This window comes from Microtus pennsylvanicus, chromosome 4 (genome assembly GCF_037038515.1).
Source record: "Microtus pennsylvanicus isolate mMicPen1 chromosome 4, mMicPen1.hap1, whole genome shotgun sequence".
In the NCBI taxonomy this organism is placed as follows: Eukaryota; Metazoa; Chordata; class Mammalia; order Rodentia; family Cricetidae; genus Microtus; species Microtus pennsylvanicus.
Genome location: NC_134582.1, coordinates 104802659 through 104820510, shown reverse-complemented (window position 1 = coordinate 104820510; position 17852 = coordinate 104802659). Strand labels below are relative to the sequence as shown.

The window sequence follows — 17852 nt, the reverse complement described above, 5'->3', positions numbered from 1 at the left end:
ATCGGACAGCTCACAACTGCCTGGAACTCCAGCCCCAGGGATCCAATGCCTTTTTCTGGCCTCTAGGGGCATCTGCATATAAAGACCACATAAAAAAATCATAAACTATATTTTAAAGAAAAATAAATTAGGTTCTGAGAGAATTTCTTGTTCACTAACAGCCAGAGTAGGGCGAGAATAATTAGTGTCTTCCCACATGAATTCTTGAGGCTTCCCTCTCCTGGGTGGGCCCTCATTTTCTTTTTTTATTTTATTATTTTTTTTCAAATCTATTCTCTCATCCCAACCACAGTTTCCCTTCCCTCCACTCCCTAAGCCCTCACTTTCTTGAGGGTAGAAAAATAAAGGGAAATCCTGTGGCCAAAGCCAAGAAGGGAATCCAGGTTTTAAACTTCTCTTGTTGCTGCTCTCTAGACCCCACCCCTTTCCCCCACAACCTCTCTCCTCCCCTGTCCCCCACCAGGTACTGAGGACTGAAGCCTGGGCCTCACACAGGCTAAACAAGCAGTGTGCTGAGGAGCTGCTCCCCGCTAGCCCTGTTCCCCCCAGCCCTCCAGGCCCGTTTTTAAGTCCCTCTCTGCAGGGCTGCTTATGTACGCCGAGTACTGTCAAATCTATAATAAGATGGCTGAATGCTAAGCATTGAGATGCTGCTTTTGAAGTGTTGTCATAACAACAGGAATAAAATGATGAATTAACCCCGGGTTGAAAGGAACGGCTTTAGTTGTAAGAGTCTGACAGTCCTTCCTGTTGCTAGAGTTTGCTATCGCAGACTAGCTCAGTCCGAGGCCATTATCAGTCATTATTACCGTGTCCACAGTTCCTGCTGTATTTACATCACAGAATTGCCAGTCTATCCTCGGTCAACTCGGTTTACTCAAGATGTGTTAACATGGCTAGACACAGCTGATGGCTTCTGAGAAAGAGAGTCATTTGGTGTTGGGGCATGAGGGAGGTATGGCCACTGGTAGGTCGCCCATGCTCCAGTGAATGGCCCACATTCATACCCAGATGGGGAGCACTAATGACACTCGGGGGGTGCAAAAAGGAAGAAGAGGAAGAGGAGGAGGGAGATGGAGAGATGGTTCAGCAATCAAGAGCAGTTGCCGCTCAATCATGAGGACCAGAGTTTAGATCCGAGTACCCATGTCAGGTACCTCACAAATGCCTGTAACACTAGCTCCAAGGGACCTGATGTCCTCTGCTGATCTCCATGGACACCAGCAAATATACGCACACACACAGAAATAAAGTAATAAATCTTCAAAAAAGGAGGACAATGCAGTTGTGAGGGAACCCATTGTGACATAGCTAGGGGAGTGGATATGATTTCAATATATTTGTATACATATATGAAATTCTAAAAGAATAAATAGATAACATAGCATAACATAAAAAATAAGATATGAAAAAATATGGCCACAGAGAAATTAATGGGCTCTACGAAAAATCTATTGGTGTGATTCTATGTACCTTCTCTAAAAAGGTTTTACTTAAGATAATTTCCTGTCCATTCTCTAACATGAAATGCAGAATATAGTTTTATGTATAAGATCCAGACTCATTTTCTACCCGACTCTTGTGCCCACTAATGGATGCCAGTCCGTCAAGCTCATAATATGTAATTATACTTCTCAGCACACTGGTGGGCATGTTCTCCTAGAACCCAACAGTTGTTTCTGCTTAATGTTTCCAAAATGGAGCTCAGTTCTGGTGAGAACCATAAAACGTAGGCAGTTGTAAAAATAAAATGGTAAAATACCAAATACTAATACTAAAGTCAAATACAATGGGAGAGACATGTCAGTATCATTTGGAGGTTGTTATAATGAAATATAAAAGAGTTGCTGAGCAGTCCTGGGCTGATCAGACTGCCTGCAGCGACACGGGGAGGAACCATTTTCTTCAGCACCAGAGTGTTGTTTTTCAATCTGATGATCAAAAAAAATAAGGGTTCATGGTGAGTGTGTTTTTCTCCCAGCAGGATCAGCCAAGCTGACTCCAAAACCATGTTCCTCAGACACGTTCTCCTTTTGATACTCACAGGTTTTTTTTTAAAAAGAGTAGACAAAATTACTTATTATTACAAACAGCCTGAGTCTCATTTAAGTGCGAAAGGCTCCTGCCTTCTAGCCTGCTTTGATGTGCAGCGTGCACAGGGAAGTCCTGGGAGTGCTCTAGGCTTTGCATTTTAAAATGGGTGATGACAACATTAGTCAAGATCAACCCAGCCCCTCTAGAGATTTAAGCAGCATTTGCGTCCCGAATCATTTCTCTTCTAATTATCGCGAGGCCAGCTGCTACTCCCTGCATTTACTTAATCCACCAGAAGGGAAAGAAGGAGCGGAATTTTTCACTGTCCCCAGGGCTGAAGTCCCCACAGTCGACCAAGGGGTGAATGACTAGACGGGCTGTGCACGTCCCTTCCTTGCTCACACTTTTAAACTAGCTTCCACACACCGCACTGTGTTGTCACCTCGGGAGGGGACTTGGGAGAGAGGAAGGGGGCTGCAAGCCACTCCTCACTCTGCATTTTCTTAGCTGTGAAATGCTTATGGGTTTATAAGGGGCATGGTCCCCTTGATTGGTGAAACTCAGATGTCTCTGCAGATTGCAATTCTAAGTAATAAAAAAGACCCTTGCCCTACACTAGGCCAGGCACTTTTTTCCTTGATGTAACCTTGGTAACGTAAGACAAGAAGAAAACAGGCCTTACAGAACTAAATGGAGTGTAACTAGCCCACCTGGTCCCAAAGTCAAGATTTTTTTATTTGTTTGTTTGGTCTTGCCCTGTACTGAGTATCAAAGATAGCTCAAAAGACAGCTGGTAATGACTCAAAGGGGGTGGGGCTTGATTCAAGACATAAGATACTTAAGAAAATAATTATAGAAGGAAGTCCCTAACTGTGATGTTTTCTGACCGAGACACTCAGAAAATGCTTCAAGAAACAGCTGAGCCAGGCATGGTGGCACCTGTCTGTAATTCCTACATTTGGGATCAAAAGCAGAAGGACTGCAAGTTCAAGACCAGCCTGGGCTACATACTGAGAGCCTAACTGAAAAACTCATTAAAGAAAGAAAGAGAGAGAGAGGAGAGAAGGAGAGAAAGACAGACAAAAAAACTGGCTTTTTTTCCTTTGGGGCCTGTCCTGGAACTCGATCTGTAGACCAGACTTAACTCCAGCTCACAGAGATCCGCCTGCCTCTGCCTCCCAAGTGCTGGGATTAAAGGTGTGCGCCGCCACCGCCACCACCACCCGGCTAATCTAGTTCTTTTTAAAATGATAGTAATATATTATACCCATTGAAAATAAGCATCCATTAGTCCATATTTAACAATTAACTAATTAATTAATGAATACAAGGATTAGGGAAAGCCCTTTCTTACATACCAAGGAATGATGGAGTTCAAAGACTCTCTGAGCTACCCTGTTGTCCCCAAAAGTGAACTTATAACTTATTATAACTTATTGGGACAATAATCAGCAGTGGATGCTAAAACTCCTGAGACATTGTCATAGCCTCAAAGCACCTCCCTACCAAGTTCTTACAAAACACAGTGGCAAAAAATGGTAAGGAAGCATTTTTAATCAACTGGCCAGCAAAACTTGGCCAAACTATCAAATTCAATAACATCAATGACTCCTTATGCCTCTTCTTCACTCTTGGAGTGTATTATGTTGGGTGTGAAAATACTCGATAACCCCAGAGTAGGAATATCCTGTAAAACAGCTGGTCTGGATTCTTTTCAAAGGTCAGTGTCACAAAACACAGCTGAGAAACTGTCCCAGATTGAGAGAAACTAAAGACACATAACAGGAGAAATACTATATAATACCAGCTGCGTTCCTAGAATAAGGGGTAGGGGAGACAATATGCAGACTGTTAATGGGACAATTGGTGGAATTTGGATAACATTTATAGATTAGATAATATTATAGACTTGATATTAAATTTCCTGGTATTAATCTCTGGGTTGTGGTTACTTAAGTGGATAAATGTGCCCTTAGAAAATATGATTTAAAGTACTGAATGCTGAATTTGTATCATACTACAAACTGGTCAGTGAAGAAGTAGAAATTGGTATATGAAATTATGTATATACAAATCACTGTGGAAAAAAGTCATAAAAATGTGTGTGTGTGTGTGTGTGTGTGTGTGTGTGTGTGTGTTATGGAGGGGAAATGACAGAGAAAATCGTGTCAGACATGGCAGATGGTGAGTCTGGGGGAAGACAGGCCAGATCCTTTGTGCTTTTCTTGGAACTTTTTTGTAACTATCATACAATTTCAAAATTGATTTTTTTTTAAGTTCACTTTTGGGGACAACAGGATAGCTCAGAGATCCCAATCACACGGTATTCTGCCAGAGCCCCCTCGGCAGGCAGTTCACAGTCACTTTTAACTCTAGCTCCAAGGGATTCGACACCCTCTGCTGGCCTCTTGAGGGTGCCTGCACACCGTAGCATCCACACACAGTGACATATACACAGACTCATAAAGAAAAACAAATCTTTAATAAACTGACTTTGCACTAAGTTTCTAAATACCTGCATTCTTAGTTCTCCTCGGTCACGGATTGTCTGGAAGCTGCTGATTTCCTGGGGGCTAGTTAGAGCTTCTGTAGAGTAGTCTATCCACACACAGTCTCCTGAAGGCAGGCTTTAAAATATTATGCTTTATTTTCTTTAGTAAAGAGATAGCCTGGATGTTCCTGTCTTGTTTATCTCCCTTTCTTTTACAAGGACTCATTATTTTAAATTGTTAGAAAAGTAGTTTTACCAAGCACCTATTCGTAGTAGGCCTTGTTTGTGTTACCTCTTTTTGTCTCACAAACGTCTTCTGATTTGTGTGTCTTGTACAAAGAGGTGACTGGGATGCAGAGAAACTGGGTAACCAGGTGTAAATTAGAACAGTAAGCTGCAGAAATAACGAGCTCTGGTTTGTCCTGCCAGAGTCCACTTTGATATCAGCACTGGCTTCATGCTCCCTGGGAGCGTGGAGAAAAAACATCTAAAACCTTCCTCCTGTTGTTTATTATTTCCAAAATTGATTCCCACCTGCCTTGGGTACAATCATAATAGCTTTTCCAATGAAATTGTTTTTCAAGCAGACCTCAGTCATTGACAATAAATAGCACCCTGCCAGTATATTACATAAAATACAGCCAGTAATTTTGTGTTCATTGACAGTATCTTAGAGGACAAGAAAGATATGGCTCAATGGTTTAGAGTATTTGTTGACCTGGGTTCAAGTCCCAGAACCTACATGGTGGCTTACAACCATCTCTGTATAACTCCAGTTCCAGGAATCCCAATATCCTCTTCTGGCCTCCGTGGGCACATCATGCATTCAGGGAAAACACTCAAACATATGAAATAAAACCAATCTAAAACAATAAAAGAAAATCATCTACATCAACCTCCAGAGAGTCTAAATATTTGTTTCTTTTTTCTCACTTTGTTTTTGTCAGGTTGGTTGAGAACAAATCTTCATTATAACAGTCTTTGTGTTTCTTGGGCATTTTATCTCTCACATAGTACGTCCTCATTTTCTATTTTGGGGTGTGTGTGTGAGTGTGTGTATGTGCATACAGAACACAGAGGTGTTTTGGTGGGGGGTGTGTACCGTGCATACAGAACACAGAGGTTTTGGGGTGTGTGTGTGTGTGTGTGTGTACTATGCATACAGAACACAGAGGTTTGGGTGTGTGTGTGTGTGTGTGTGTGTGTGTGTGTGTACCGTGCATACAGAACACAGAGGTTTGGGGGTGTGTGTGTGTCGTGCGAACACCACCATGGCTGGCTTCTTATGTGGGTTCAGGAATAAAACTCATGTTCCCATGCGTGCACCTCAAGCACTGAAGCTGCCGTGCTTTCTCTCAGCCTTCTCTCTCTGTTGAAACAGAAGCTCTCCCGTCTGTGGGATGACTGACAGTTTAGAAAAGACCCAAGCAGTCTTGTTATTGATTTTAAGATTGGAGGATGTTTCAATCAAGGTCCATAATGCTTGCATTAAAGTGAAGACTGTGAGCTAACAAGAAGGTTCAGATGGACTCTTGCTGCAAAGCCTGAGGACCTGAGCTTGATTCCCTGGACCCATGTGGTGGAGGAGAGAACCTGCTCCCCCCATTTGCCCTCTGACCTTCCCACATAAATGTCATGGACATTGCACACGTGTGCATGTGCACACGTACATAACTGAATGAATGTGAGAAAATAAAACAAAATGGAGAAGAATTGTTTCCCCTGTTTCATAAACAGAATCTGTAGCTGTTCAAGTGGGCACTTGCATAAGAGGCCTATGGGACCTTCCACGGCCCCTCCGTCTGTTTGCTAAGAAGTGAGGTTATAGAAAGCCGTTTAGAATTTTTCCTCCCATTTATATCACTTATCTAAGTTGGAATTTGTCATTTGCTTGACAGTGTTGACATCTGAGAAGTAAATATTGGCACTGCCTTGATTTATTTTAGAGCATCAATACTTAAATAAAGGAAGTAGGCAGGCAGGGCTGGAGAGATTTCTGCTCTCTCAGATGACCCAGGTTCAATTCCCATAACCCACATGGGGAATTCTCAGAGCCATCCATAACTCCAGTTCCACAGTGCCCGGAGCTCCCTTCCGCCCTCCGAGAGCACTACATGCACACGGTGCACAGACACATTCAGGCAAAGCACCAAACACATAATAAAAATAAAATAAATATAAAAAAGCAAGCAATGACTTAAATGTACCCCCTTTTTAAAAGAGATTAGTCACCTTGGTAATGGGTGCCTTGTAGATATAGAATAAGCAGACATCTATTTTTAGGACTCATCTCAAATAATCATGTAGCATAGCAGGCTATTTCCACCTGGCTCACGTGCTTATTGAGACAACTGAAATTATACTTCTGGTCTTGCTCGAGATGTGGAGGAGCATAAACAGAAGGGCATGCCATTGGGAAAGGAGGGACCCGTCAGGCATGAAGGAATGACTCAGAGGTCAGTGGGCCCCTGTGCTGCCTGTGACTTGGCCTTCCTAGGAAAAGGAGCGACTAACTAGGGTCATTGGTGCTCAAGTGCAGAAGGGGGAGCATTTCACCACAGTGTTTCCTTTCCTTGTCCTGATTTCTTGGATCTTGCTCTTGCAAAAGGAATAATGACTTTTTTTTTTCCTGGAAGTTGATGGTGATTTTTAAGTCATCTTAATTGATCTAAAATTTGTCAGCCATAGCATCCACTCATCCTGTGTTTCCAGTGCGAGTCTTAGAAAATGCACATTATCCCATATTTAAAAGCAACATGCAAAAGTCAGTGTGCAGCCTGTACCACAGTGATGCTCTGCAGGGAAAGGCAAGAGTTGAAATGTCAGTAAATTCCGCTGTGGTCCTGTGGGTGTGTAAACAGCATGGGTCCCTTCCCTGCCTTGTTTCTGCTCTTCTCTATTTTCCTGATGTTGGAAACAGTTTTGATGCTTATGAAACTTCAAAAAGCCCAAACCTAACCGTTCCTGCTTTCCTTCGTGACTTGCATTCAGTGTTGTGACGGCAGCAAAGCCTCCCTTTGGCTGCCTGGGTGGTTTGCTACTTGCTGTCACTCATGAAAGCCTTTGAGCACTTCCGCTTTGAACTCCTCGGTGTGAAGATCCGTGCCTAGCAGGTGTGAGCAAGCCTGTTGGAGATCTGCCCCCTGTCACACCTAACCCTGCTAGTCCTGGAGGAGCTGTTGACATTTGAGGGGAGAAATATGTAAACACAAGCTCCCCGAACCCCAGCATGTTTTTTAAGCCGGGATGGCAGCTAATAAAAGCATGACACAAAGTAGAGCTGTCTCCCAGACTAACTCCCAGATGTCATTCCATCATGAATTCTGGTGGCGTTAATGAGCTACGGTCTTCATAGTCAGTCCCCAAGCAGTCAGCCTTCCAACGCTGATTCCCATCACTGACTCCTCAGCATCACTAAGTTCTCCTGGTAGCCCTGATTTGCAGTGCTGTGTTACCTGTCCTTTCTGGACCAATCACAGTGCGAGGCTTGGTGTGATAAGGGGGAAGTAGCCAGTCACCTTAATCTCTTTCTATCTGCCTCAACCTCTCCACATCTCCTTGTTATAAGAGCTGTTCATTCTTTCCAACTGCCCTGACTCAAAATAATCACATAGAAACTATAACATTTAAAACACTGGTTGGCCAATAGCTTAAGCATATTTCTAGTTAGCTCTTACATCTTAAATTAACCCATTTCTACTCATCTGTGTATCGCCACGTGGCTGTGGCTTACCTGGTAATGTTCCAGCCAGGGTCTGTCTCTGGCAGGGCTACATGGCTTCTCTCTGACTCCACCTACTCTCTCTATATATCTTTTCCAGCCTGGCTATATTCTGTTAAGCCATTGGCCAAAAGCAGATTTTTTTTATTCATTAACCAATAAAAATAACACATAGACAGTAGGACTTCCTGCACTGCCTCCTGGCTCAATGCCCTTGTCCTAAACCTGCCTTCTGATTCAGCAAAATCTCATCACTCTAATTTCAAAATATCCTTGTATGTGTGTATGTGCATGCGCGTGTATGTGCGTGCATGTGTGTTGATACCAAAAAAAATGCACCAGATACCCTGGAGCTGTGTTACATTCAGGTGGATGTAACACACTAAGGTCCTCTAGAAGAGAAGCAATTGCCCTTAGTTACTGAACCATATCCCCACAGATATAACCAACCCCCTTTCTGGGTTTTAATGCATAAAGATGAATATTGATTCAGCTGTAATTTTCAAAAAGACCAAAGTCTTTTAATTTTTTTGTATTTTTTACATGTATGAGTGTTTTGTCTGCATGTATGTGTGGGCACCACAGGCATACATGCATATTGCACCACATGCTTGCAAGGTTAAAGGGGCCAGAAGAGGGAATAAGACCATAAGGTTGTGAGCTACCCCATGTGGATGTTGCTGGGGCTCAAACCCTGGTCCCCAGGAAGAGTAGCCAGTGTTCTTCACACCTGAGGCATCTCTCCAGCCCCAGAAGTTGTTGTTGTTGTTGTTGTTGTTTTGTCTCTTTTGGGTTTTTTTGTTGTTGTTGTTTTTGTTTTTGCAAAGCTCCAGCAGTCCTGAAGATGAGTAATAGCAACCAAGTCTGTAGTTTCATATGAAGAAGCGTAGCAATGGAGATTTGGTATAATCTCTAACAGGTTTTTTGAATGAATACCAGTAAGTTAATATATAGCTCAAAATTAAAAATAAGGATATTATGGGGGACTGTGACTTGCTTGAATCTAGTCAAAATTTATGAAATGTAAATACTGCAGTGTTTCTTGGGAATCATATTTCTTCTCTGAAAGACTTCTAAGGAAAAAACAAAGTTGGCCCCCAACAGCTATCTTACATTTCTTATATACGCTGTCTTCTCTCAGCTTCCAACTCCAAGGGGCTAGAATCTCAAGAAAAGGAATTCTGCATCCATGAATAATACATGTATTAATCTCTGGAAGAATACCATGCAGAACATACTACAGTGTTGCTGACCACGACTCAATCCCACCTGTCCGTAGACAACTGTCTATGTTCCCATCCACTTCCACCCGTGCACATACCCGTGCATAGTTCTCTGTGGGTTTATCCTCATTCCTAGCATTGTTCTGGTGCCCAGTATGACCTAGAGTTCTTTCTTCAAGAAAATTATATGACAGCTTAGTGTTCTTATTTACTGTGTTACTGGGGTTTTGAGACAGGATTTTACTCTATAGCTCAAGACAGGCCTTGAATTCACTCAGCCTGTCTCAGCGTCCTGAGTGCAGGGATGACATGCATGTGCCTCTCTGCCTATCGCTATTTTCACAATGATATACATATATATATAGGCACAGTGCATTAACCACTCTTGTGATGATGTGTGTGTATGCATGGTGCTGAGCATTGAACCCAGGATCTTGTGAATGATGGGCAAGCGTTCCACCAGGCCTAATATCATGGCTACTATTCCTCAGTGTTACAAACATACATACAAACATGAATGACTCTTATGTGCCTCTCTGTGCCCTTAGGTATGTCCCTCAAGACATACATGCTAGAGGATGAGTGTGTTTTACACACTCACCACGTGTCCCTTCCAACAGTGGCACTACGATTCTACTTGTACTTTCTTTAAGACATTTGATAGAATGGAGCATCCGCTATCAAAATGCAAATTACTCAGTGGTGGGTAAATACATGCTCAAACCCTTACACTCTGTTGGATGGTATAAGAGGAGTATGTGGGGCAAACTTCAGTAATGAGTAAAGTCGTGGCACTTCCTAGGAAGGCAGCAAGCTGTCTAAAGACAGAGGACATTGAAACATAGATGGAAGTAAAAACTAGATGGATTCGTCACTTTTCTTCTTGCTGTGGCCAAATACTGACACAAAGCAACTTCCAGAAGTTTGGCAGTTATTGATCTGTAGTTCAAAGAGATGCAGTTCATCACAGCAGGGTAGAGGCATAGTGACAGGGCCCTTGTGTCTGATATCTGGAAGCAGAAAGCAAGGGAAGAGGAGAGCAATGCTATCAAATCCCCGGACCCTCTCTCAGTGACTGACCTCCTCCAGTGACCTCCTAAAAGTTCGACAACCTTCCAAAGTGGTGCCACTAGCTGGAGACGAAGTTCCAAACACGTTTGTCTGTGGGGGACATTTCACATCCAAATTGCCAGAACAGGCATGGAGTGATAGAAGGATGCTCAGCGATGTGGAGTTGCTAGATCACTTCCATGTTCTAAAGGCTAGAGAAGCTGGAAGAACCATAGCAAAGAGCTGGTCACATGCTCATTACTAGAATGAAGAGATAAAGTTAAGTTAAACCCCTCCCCCAGCCACACTCCTAACAGTCACCTGTTCCCCACAGGAAGTTAGTAAAAAGTTTCTGTGTACTGTGTCATCTTCCAAAGCATGTATGTCCCAAAGTCCTGCACAAACACCTGCTCTTAGACGCTTTCATCCCATGACGGAGAGGAGAAATGAGCAGATCGCACAGTCTGGGACATAGGCTTTCTAATACAGTGTGTCACTCACCCAATATGACACTAGAATTTTGCAGACAGAGCTTACGACTGAATAACAAGCCAGACATGCTGGACAATAATCCCAGCATTCAGGAGACCCAAGCCTAGACCCCTTAGTGAGTTCTCGGCCAGCCCGAGTTATATAACAAAACCCAGCCTCAAAATAAAGGAATATAAAGTAAAGATAAAATGAAGAATAAAATCTAAGGAAACATTTGGATTTGTTAAATTGTAGTGTTCTTCTGAGTTTTAGATTTTACCCAACATGGCAGTTTTGCCTTAGCTCTCTTATTCTCCTCTTTGTTTCAAGCCTATGGTGCTTGTGGAATTTCTAAAGCAGCGTCTTCTCAACTCTGCTCAGCATCGGAATCACCTGAGAGGCCTCTGAACAGCTGTATAAACAGGTCATTGCCTGTATTTATTATCCTAGAATGCCCAAGGCTTGGAGTCAGGCCACTGTAGCTTAATCTACTGATGCAAAGAATAAGAAAGAAAAAATCCAGTTTCAGCACACTTCCATGCTAGCACACAGGAGCAAAGGTGGCAACCTTCTCCACACAGCAAAGTCCAGGCCGGTCAGTACCACATGGTGAGACCCTGCTTCTGATTCCAGCTCTTTGTTGTTGTTGTTGTTGTTTTGGTTTTCTGAGACAGGGTTTCTCTGTAGCTTTGGAGCCTGTTCTGGAACTAGATACCCAAGGCCCAGAGAGCGACTGTGAGAACTTGAAGAATTCACGAAACTGGGCTTCTTTGGGGGTAACCAGGGTCCTTGTCACTATGCCGCCCTTTAATTTCACATATTTCTATTTCACTGCATCTAAAATTCCAGAAAATTTCTTCTGTCTTCTGCAGCTATGAAGTTTTTGTCCCATCCGATGGAGCAGCCAGCTTACTCTCCATCCCAGGACTGACCTCCAGTGAGGGAGCACTTTTTCCCTGCAATAAGGTCCATTTTCAGAGGGGTGTGGCTTTAAAGCCCTGTGACAGTGTGGAGGGCATCTGCTCTCTGAGGGTTTAGCTTCTTCTCCTTCTCCTAGGTTCCTTAAAGAACAATGGGTGATGCTAATTGGTGTGTGTCTACCTTGGGAGGCTTCAGTGGGGACACTCACCCAGTCCTGCTAGCTCACCCCGTGCCTGGGCCTGACGTCACCTGCTGAGACAATGGCACACGCTTTGAGGCTGCCTGGTTGATCATGGGTAGGATTACCTCACAGTTCTAGGACAGTCCCTTGGGGGACTAACCTTGGGCTTCTGTCCAGCTGAAGCGGTGTTTGTGACACTGTACCTTGGTCTGTCACAAGGACTCTTCACAAAGCCAAACAAACAACCCAAGAAAGGATCCAAAGGGTTTGAGCACTCTGCGGGCCTCCTACCTCTCTCGCCTTCTTAACTGACCCAGATTATCACTTCCTTTGTGAGCACCCCTACCCTTTCTTATTTGTCCAGCCAACTTAGTGCCGCAGTCTCATCTTCCAAATAAGGAGAGAAGGGGGGAAAGAGTTTAAATAAGTTCATCTTTAAAGAAACCCCGTGTTTTCAGCCTTACAAATAAAATCTCTTCTGTAGCCCTGACTATGCTTTAAATTTCAGGTTGTTGGACTATCTGAAAGTTTGATGTTGGCTCATGTGTGCAGTGTTGTTGTTGTAATTGAATGGACTGAACCATTACAAATGTTCTTATCCTTAGTAAACCTTGGTCGAACCTAACAAAGAAGTGGGGTGAGGGGAAGGAGATGGAAGGGAAGAAAAGGAAGGGAGAGAGGGGAAGGAAGGGAGGGAGGGAGAGAGGGAGAGAGGGAGGAAGGGAGGGAGGAAGAAAAAGAGGAAGGGAGAGAGGGAAGGAGGGAGGAAGAAAGGAAGGAGAGAAGGAAGGAAGGGTGGACACTCCTAAGGAAACATAGGCCAGTTGGGAAGATGGGGAATAGCTCAGTGAATAAAATATGCAGGGTTATAGATGAAGTATCGATCGTCAGAACCCACATAAACTCTGGGTAGGCATAGCAGTTGGCCTGTAATTCCAACACTGTGAAGTTGAAAATAGAATCTGTGGAGCAGGCTAGCTAAGTAAACTAGCCATATGGTCCATTTCTACATTCACCTAAGAGAATGAATAAGATGAACACTACCTAGGAAGATTCCTACATCCACCTTAAGTGCCCACATGCATATGCACACATGTCCATATACATGCAACATACATGAACGCAAGTGCATCATATACACGTAGTCCCTCCAAAGGAAACCTAAGTGGCAATGATTTCGTGTGATCATATTTGTTTTGGTATAAGTGGATACGCACATAATAGGGAAGTCTCGGAAGCATTTCATGCCCCTCATGCCCAGGACCTGGTGAGTCACTCCACCTTGTTATACCTCTGAATGTCAACAAGCTCGGGATTCTGTGTGAACCTGCCTGACAGTCACCACGATCTTCCATCTGTCTTACAGGACTGCCAACCAGACTCCCCGAAATCATGCTGGTGGGATCCCAGTCCTTCTCGCCTGGAGGGCCCAATGGCATCATCCGGAGCCAGTCCTTTGCAGGTTTTAGCGGCCTACAGGAAAGGCGATCCAGGCAAGTGCTGGGTGCTCGCTCCTTCTGGGAAGCAGCAAAAAGAGGCAGGTGCTGATGTGCATGTCTCACACCGTGCATGTGTGTGGTAGGTAATGTCCTCTTTGTGGAAAAGATAGCACACCCAGAATTAAGTGCTATCATTTTTAGAATTCTTTGGGCAAAGATGTCTCAGTGTTTAGGATAAGCTTAGCCATCAATATGTACACATACACATACATAGCTTATTCTAGCTATTTTGAGCGGTCATGTCCTCCCTTTTGGCTGAGGGGAAGGTTTTTAATGTAGCTATGAGGAAGAGTACAGCCAGAGGCATCTGGAAGCATCCAGAGCTTACAGAGAAATTAGTTCAGTGAACATGGCCAGCAGAACTGGGGCGTGGGGCAGGCATGTGGTGGAGGAATGAGGGAGGGAAACCAAGAAAGGGGCTAAAAAGAGGACCGGGAGAGCGCATGGCTGAAATGGTAGGGTTATATCAGAATCAGAAGCTGGGGGAAGGGAAGCTTAGGGCTGGGAGCGGGAGAGAGGAAGCAGGATGCAGGCACAGACTCTCAAACAGGTACTTACCATGCTGAGAGAGCCTGGGGGTCAGCACACACTTTGGTATGCTAACTGGTGCCACAGTTAACATGGACCTGAGCATGTAGACTCCCACTGCCTTACTCCCAACCCCCTTTCAAGCACACTTTCCTGTTTTGGAGACTGTACTTGGAATGAAATTATGCAGTGGATGGAGACTTTGCCTCACAGAGGGACTCTGCGGAGCTGCTATCATTCAGGTGGGGCTTGGGAAATTGGACCCTACTTTCCCTGGAATCTCCTCCTCTCATCAAACCCATAAAACCAAGGAGGTTTCAAGACAGATTCTGACTCAAAAAAATGATTATGAAGAATGATAAAGGACAATACCCAAAAGTCAACTTCCCACTTTTAGACACACGCACACACATAGGCGCTAGCACCTTTCCATACACTCACAGACCCCACATACTGCAAAGAGAGCCCTAAGTCCAAGCTGCATGTGTTTTTGTTTAATGCCTTGGAAAATTAGCTGTTTGTCATGTTTTATCACATAACCCAAAAAGGTGTCATTCACATTCTACTGAGGTATAAGTTTGTATCTGATATTATACAAAGATTTGTTTTCCCTTTGGTTGGATATGACTTCTACCTGTTCATTGTTTCCACCCAGAAGCATTTATCTCGGGTCCCTGAGAGCTAGACTATAAGAGCGTCCTCAGAAAGCATGAAGCCCAAAGCTAGGCTCTGCCTCCAGGGGAGCCTCTTCTCAGTGAAACTGTCCACAAACATCAAGAAATGAAAGGTGGCCAGCTGGACTCTGTTGCTGTCCAGGGCCGTGTTAACCTTCCTTCAGGGCACTAGGACCAAGTCAAAGATTTAAAAGACATTTCCCTGGTGGGTCTTTGTGACGTCCAGACTCACAGCCTCTTTTCTCTTGCTTTAGGTGTAACTCCTTCATTGAAAATGCATCTGCTCTCAAGAAGCCTCAGGCCAAGCTGAAGAAAATGCACAATTTAGGGCACAAAAATAACAACACTCCTAAAGAGCCTCAGCCGAAGAGGGTGGAAGAGGTCTACAGGGCTCTGAAAAATGGACTTGAGTAAGAGTAATGGACCTGACGATGCCCGGTGGGGAAAGGAGACCTTTTTCTTCCTAAAATAACCCTTTTCCTTCCTAAAAGCTAGTAGTCTTAGGGAATCAGTTCTGGAAACAGCCCTGTGTGCTGCTACTGTTTTATTCTTTTGTTTGGTTTTGAGGCAGAGTCTCATGCCTCAGGCTGGCCTTGAACTTGCTATGTAGACCACGGCCTTGCAGTTCTGATCCCATCTCCACCTGTCCAGTGCTGGGATTGCAGAGAGAAAAGTGTACCAGCATATTTTGAGGAGTGTTTCCTTCTTGTTCTATAATTGAGGCAGCTTTTAATAAGTCTCACAGATGGGAAACAGGTTGGGACTGCATGTCATATCCATGACATTGAAGCAGGCTTGAGGCTTGACGCAGTGGTGTGTTTATAGCTAACTCCCTCCAGAGCTGGACTTCCCTTTGATGATAATGGACATACATAGCTGAACTAGAAATTGCTACGGAAGGGTTCTGAGCCTGGTGTGGCAGATCACACCTGTAATTCTACCCTTCACTCAGGAGGATCATCTAAAGGTCAAAGTCAGCCTGGATGGCATAGTATACAACCTGGCTCAAACATACACACATTCAAACACTCTGGAGCCTTCCTGAATGTGCTATAAGGACAGTTTGACCAGAAGAAAACTTGCCTAGCATTTGGTAAGGCACTTGCAGCCCCTACTGGGTGACAAAACTGTGTCCCCCAAGTCCTGCCTAACTCATCCCTCACAGTTGACTTTTCATTTCTGGATTTTCATCCTCACAGTGGCAACCCCCCATCTCTCTCTCTCTCTCTCTCTCTCTCTCTCTCTCTCTCTCTCTCTCTCTCTCTCTCCTCTCTCTCCTCTCTCTCCTCTCTCTCTCTCTCTCTCTCTCTCTCTCTCTCCTCTCTCTCCTCTCTCTCCTCTCTCTCTCTCTCTCTCTCTCTCTCTCTCTCTCTTTCTCCTCCTCCTCCTCCTCTCTTCAAACTAGACAAGATCAGCTGCAACTCCTAGTCTTTCCAAAATGTTCCCCAGTCACAGAGCAAAGTTTTGATTCCTTTTTTTCAAGAGGAGAGAGGGGCAGGGTCTCACTCTGTAACCCTTGCTAGCCTGGGAGTTACTTGAAGTCCAGGCTAGCCTAGAATACATTCTAATAGTCCTGCTTCAGCCTCCCATGTATTGAGATTATAGGTGTGAGCCACCACCTGACTGACATTCCAATTCTTAAACCCCTCTTAGAAGGCAAAAGTCAGCAACAGCCCAGATCTCACCAAAAATGAGAGCTCACCACGATGTCTTACCTTTGCAGTGAGTACCTGGAGTTTCACCAGACGGAACTGGACAAGTTGACCGCTCAGTTGAAAGATATGAAAAGAAACTCTCGCCTGGTAGGTCCCTCTGACCATGCGGATGCTAACACAGGGTGGAGGGTGGGAGTCTCTGCTCCTTGCTTACCAGAGGTGGGGAGGGGTGTGGAGGAGAGGAGCGCTTAAGGAAAACAGATACGCTTAAGGGCATATGTTTTATGTTTTGGGAGGAAAAAGAGCTGAGCATGGTGACTCACACTTGTAAACCCAGCAAGAGGAAGGCTGAGGCGGGGAGATGGCCAGCCTGGGCTATAATATAGAGAGACCTCTGCGTGTTTATGTAGATATACTTCATAATGAAATAAAGACAATAAAGAGGATTTTTGAAAACTTCCCTAAGTGGAGCTGGAGCAATGGCTCAGCAGTTAAGAGCACTGGCTGCTCTTCTAGAGGTCCTGAGTTCAATTCCCAGCACCCACATGGCAGCTCATGATCCGGTGCCCTCTTCTGGTGTACAGATAAACACGCAGGCAAAGCACTCATATACATAAAATACATAAATAAATCCTTAAAAGAAAACTCTAAGGAATATAACAAAATGAAATGTTGCTGTTTTTCAAGCATCTCCTTAATACATTCAGAATTCAGAAATAAGAACATTTATTTGCTTTCTCTTTAATCTGTAAATATAGATCAGTGTCCTGGTTTGCTTCTTATTGCTGTGATAAACACCACAGCCAAATGCAGCTTGCAGAAGAGTTTATTTCAGCGCACAAACTAAACTCCATCGTAGAGAGATGTCAGGGCAGGAACCTAGAGGCGAGAACGGGCGCAGAGGCCATGAGGGACTGCTGATTTACTGTCTTCCTCCTTGAGTCTTGCTCAGCCTGCTTTCTTACTCAGGACCACGTGTCCAGAAGTGGCACCACCCACAATGGGCGGGCCTCAGGAGTGGCACCACCCACAATGGGCAGGCCTCAGGAGTGGCACCACCCACAATGGGCGGGCCTCAGGAGTGGCACCACCCACAATGGGCAGGCCTCAGGAGTGGCACCACCCACAATGGGCGGGCCCCTCCCACACCAGTTATTAATTAAGAACACACCCCACAGACTTGCCTACATGCCAGCCTGGTAGTATTTTTCTCTGTTGACATTCCCTCTCCTCAGAAAGCCCTGGCTTGTGTCAAAAACTAACCAGCTCAGCCAGTGGCAGGGAAGGAAGGGGAGAAGTCTCTAAGAGATCCGATGGAGAGCGCCTCGGAGCCTCATTAGAATCCAGGCTGGGTGGTGAATGTCCTCTATTCTGATGGATTGGCAGGACTAATTTTGTTCCTAC

General features: G+C 44.4%; 1 protein-coding gene across 6 annotated transcripts in view; it reads left to right on the top strand.

Moving 5' to 3' along the window:
• Ripor2 (RHO family interacting cell polarization regulator 2) overlaps positions 1-17852 on the top strand; it is a 110594-nt gene that overhangs the window by 43954 nt on the left and 48788 nt on the right. For all 6 annotated transcript variants that reach the window (XM_075970024.1, XM_075970026.1, XM_075970025.1 and 3 more), the window contains exons 2-4: positions 13459-13585; positions 15048-15203; positions 16517-16595. In XM_075970024.1, coding sequence (XP_075826139.1) covers positions 13459-13585; positions 15048-15203; positions 16517-16595 — 362 coding nt within the window. The remainder of the gene's footprint in view (positions 1-13458; positions 13586-15047; positions 15204-16516; positions 16596-17852) is intronic.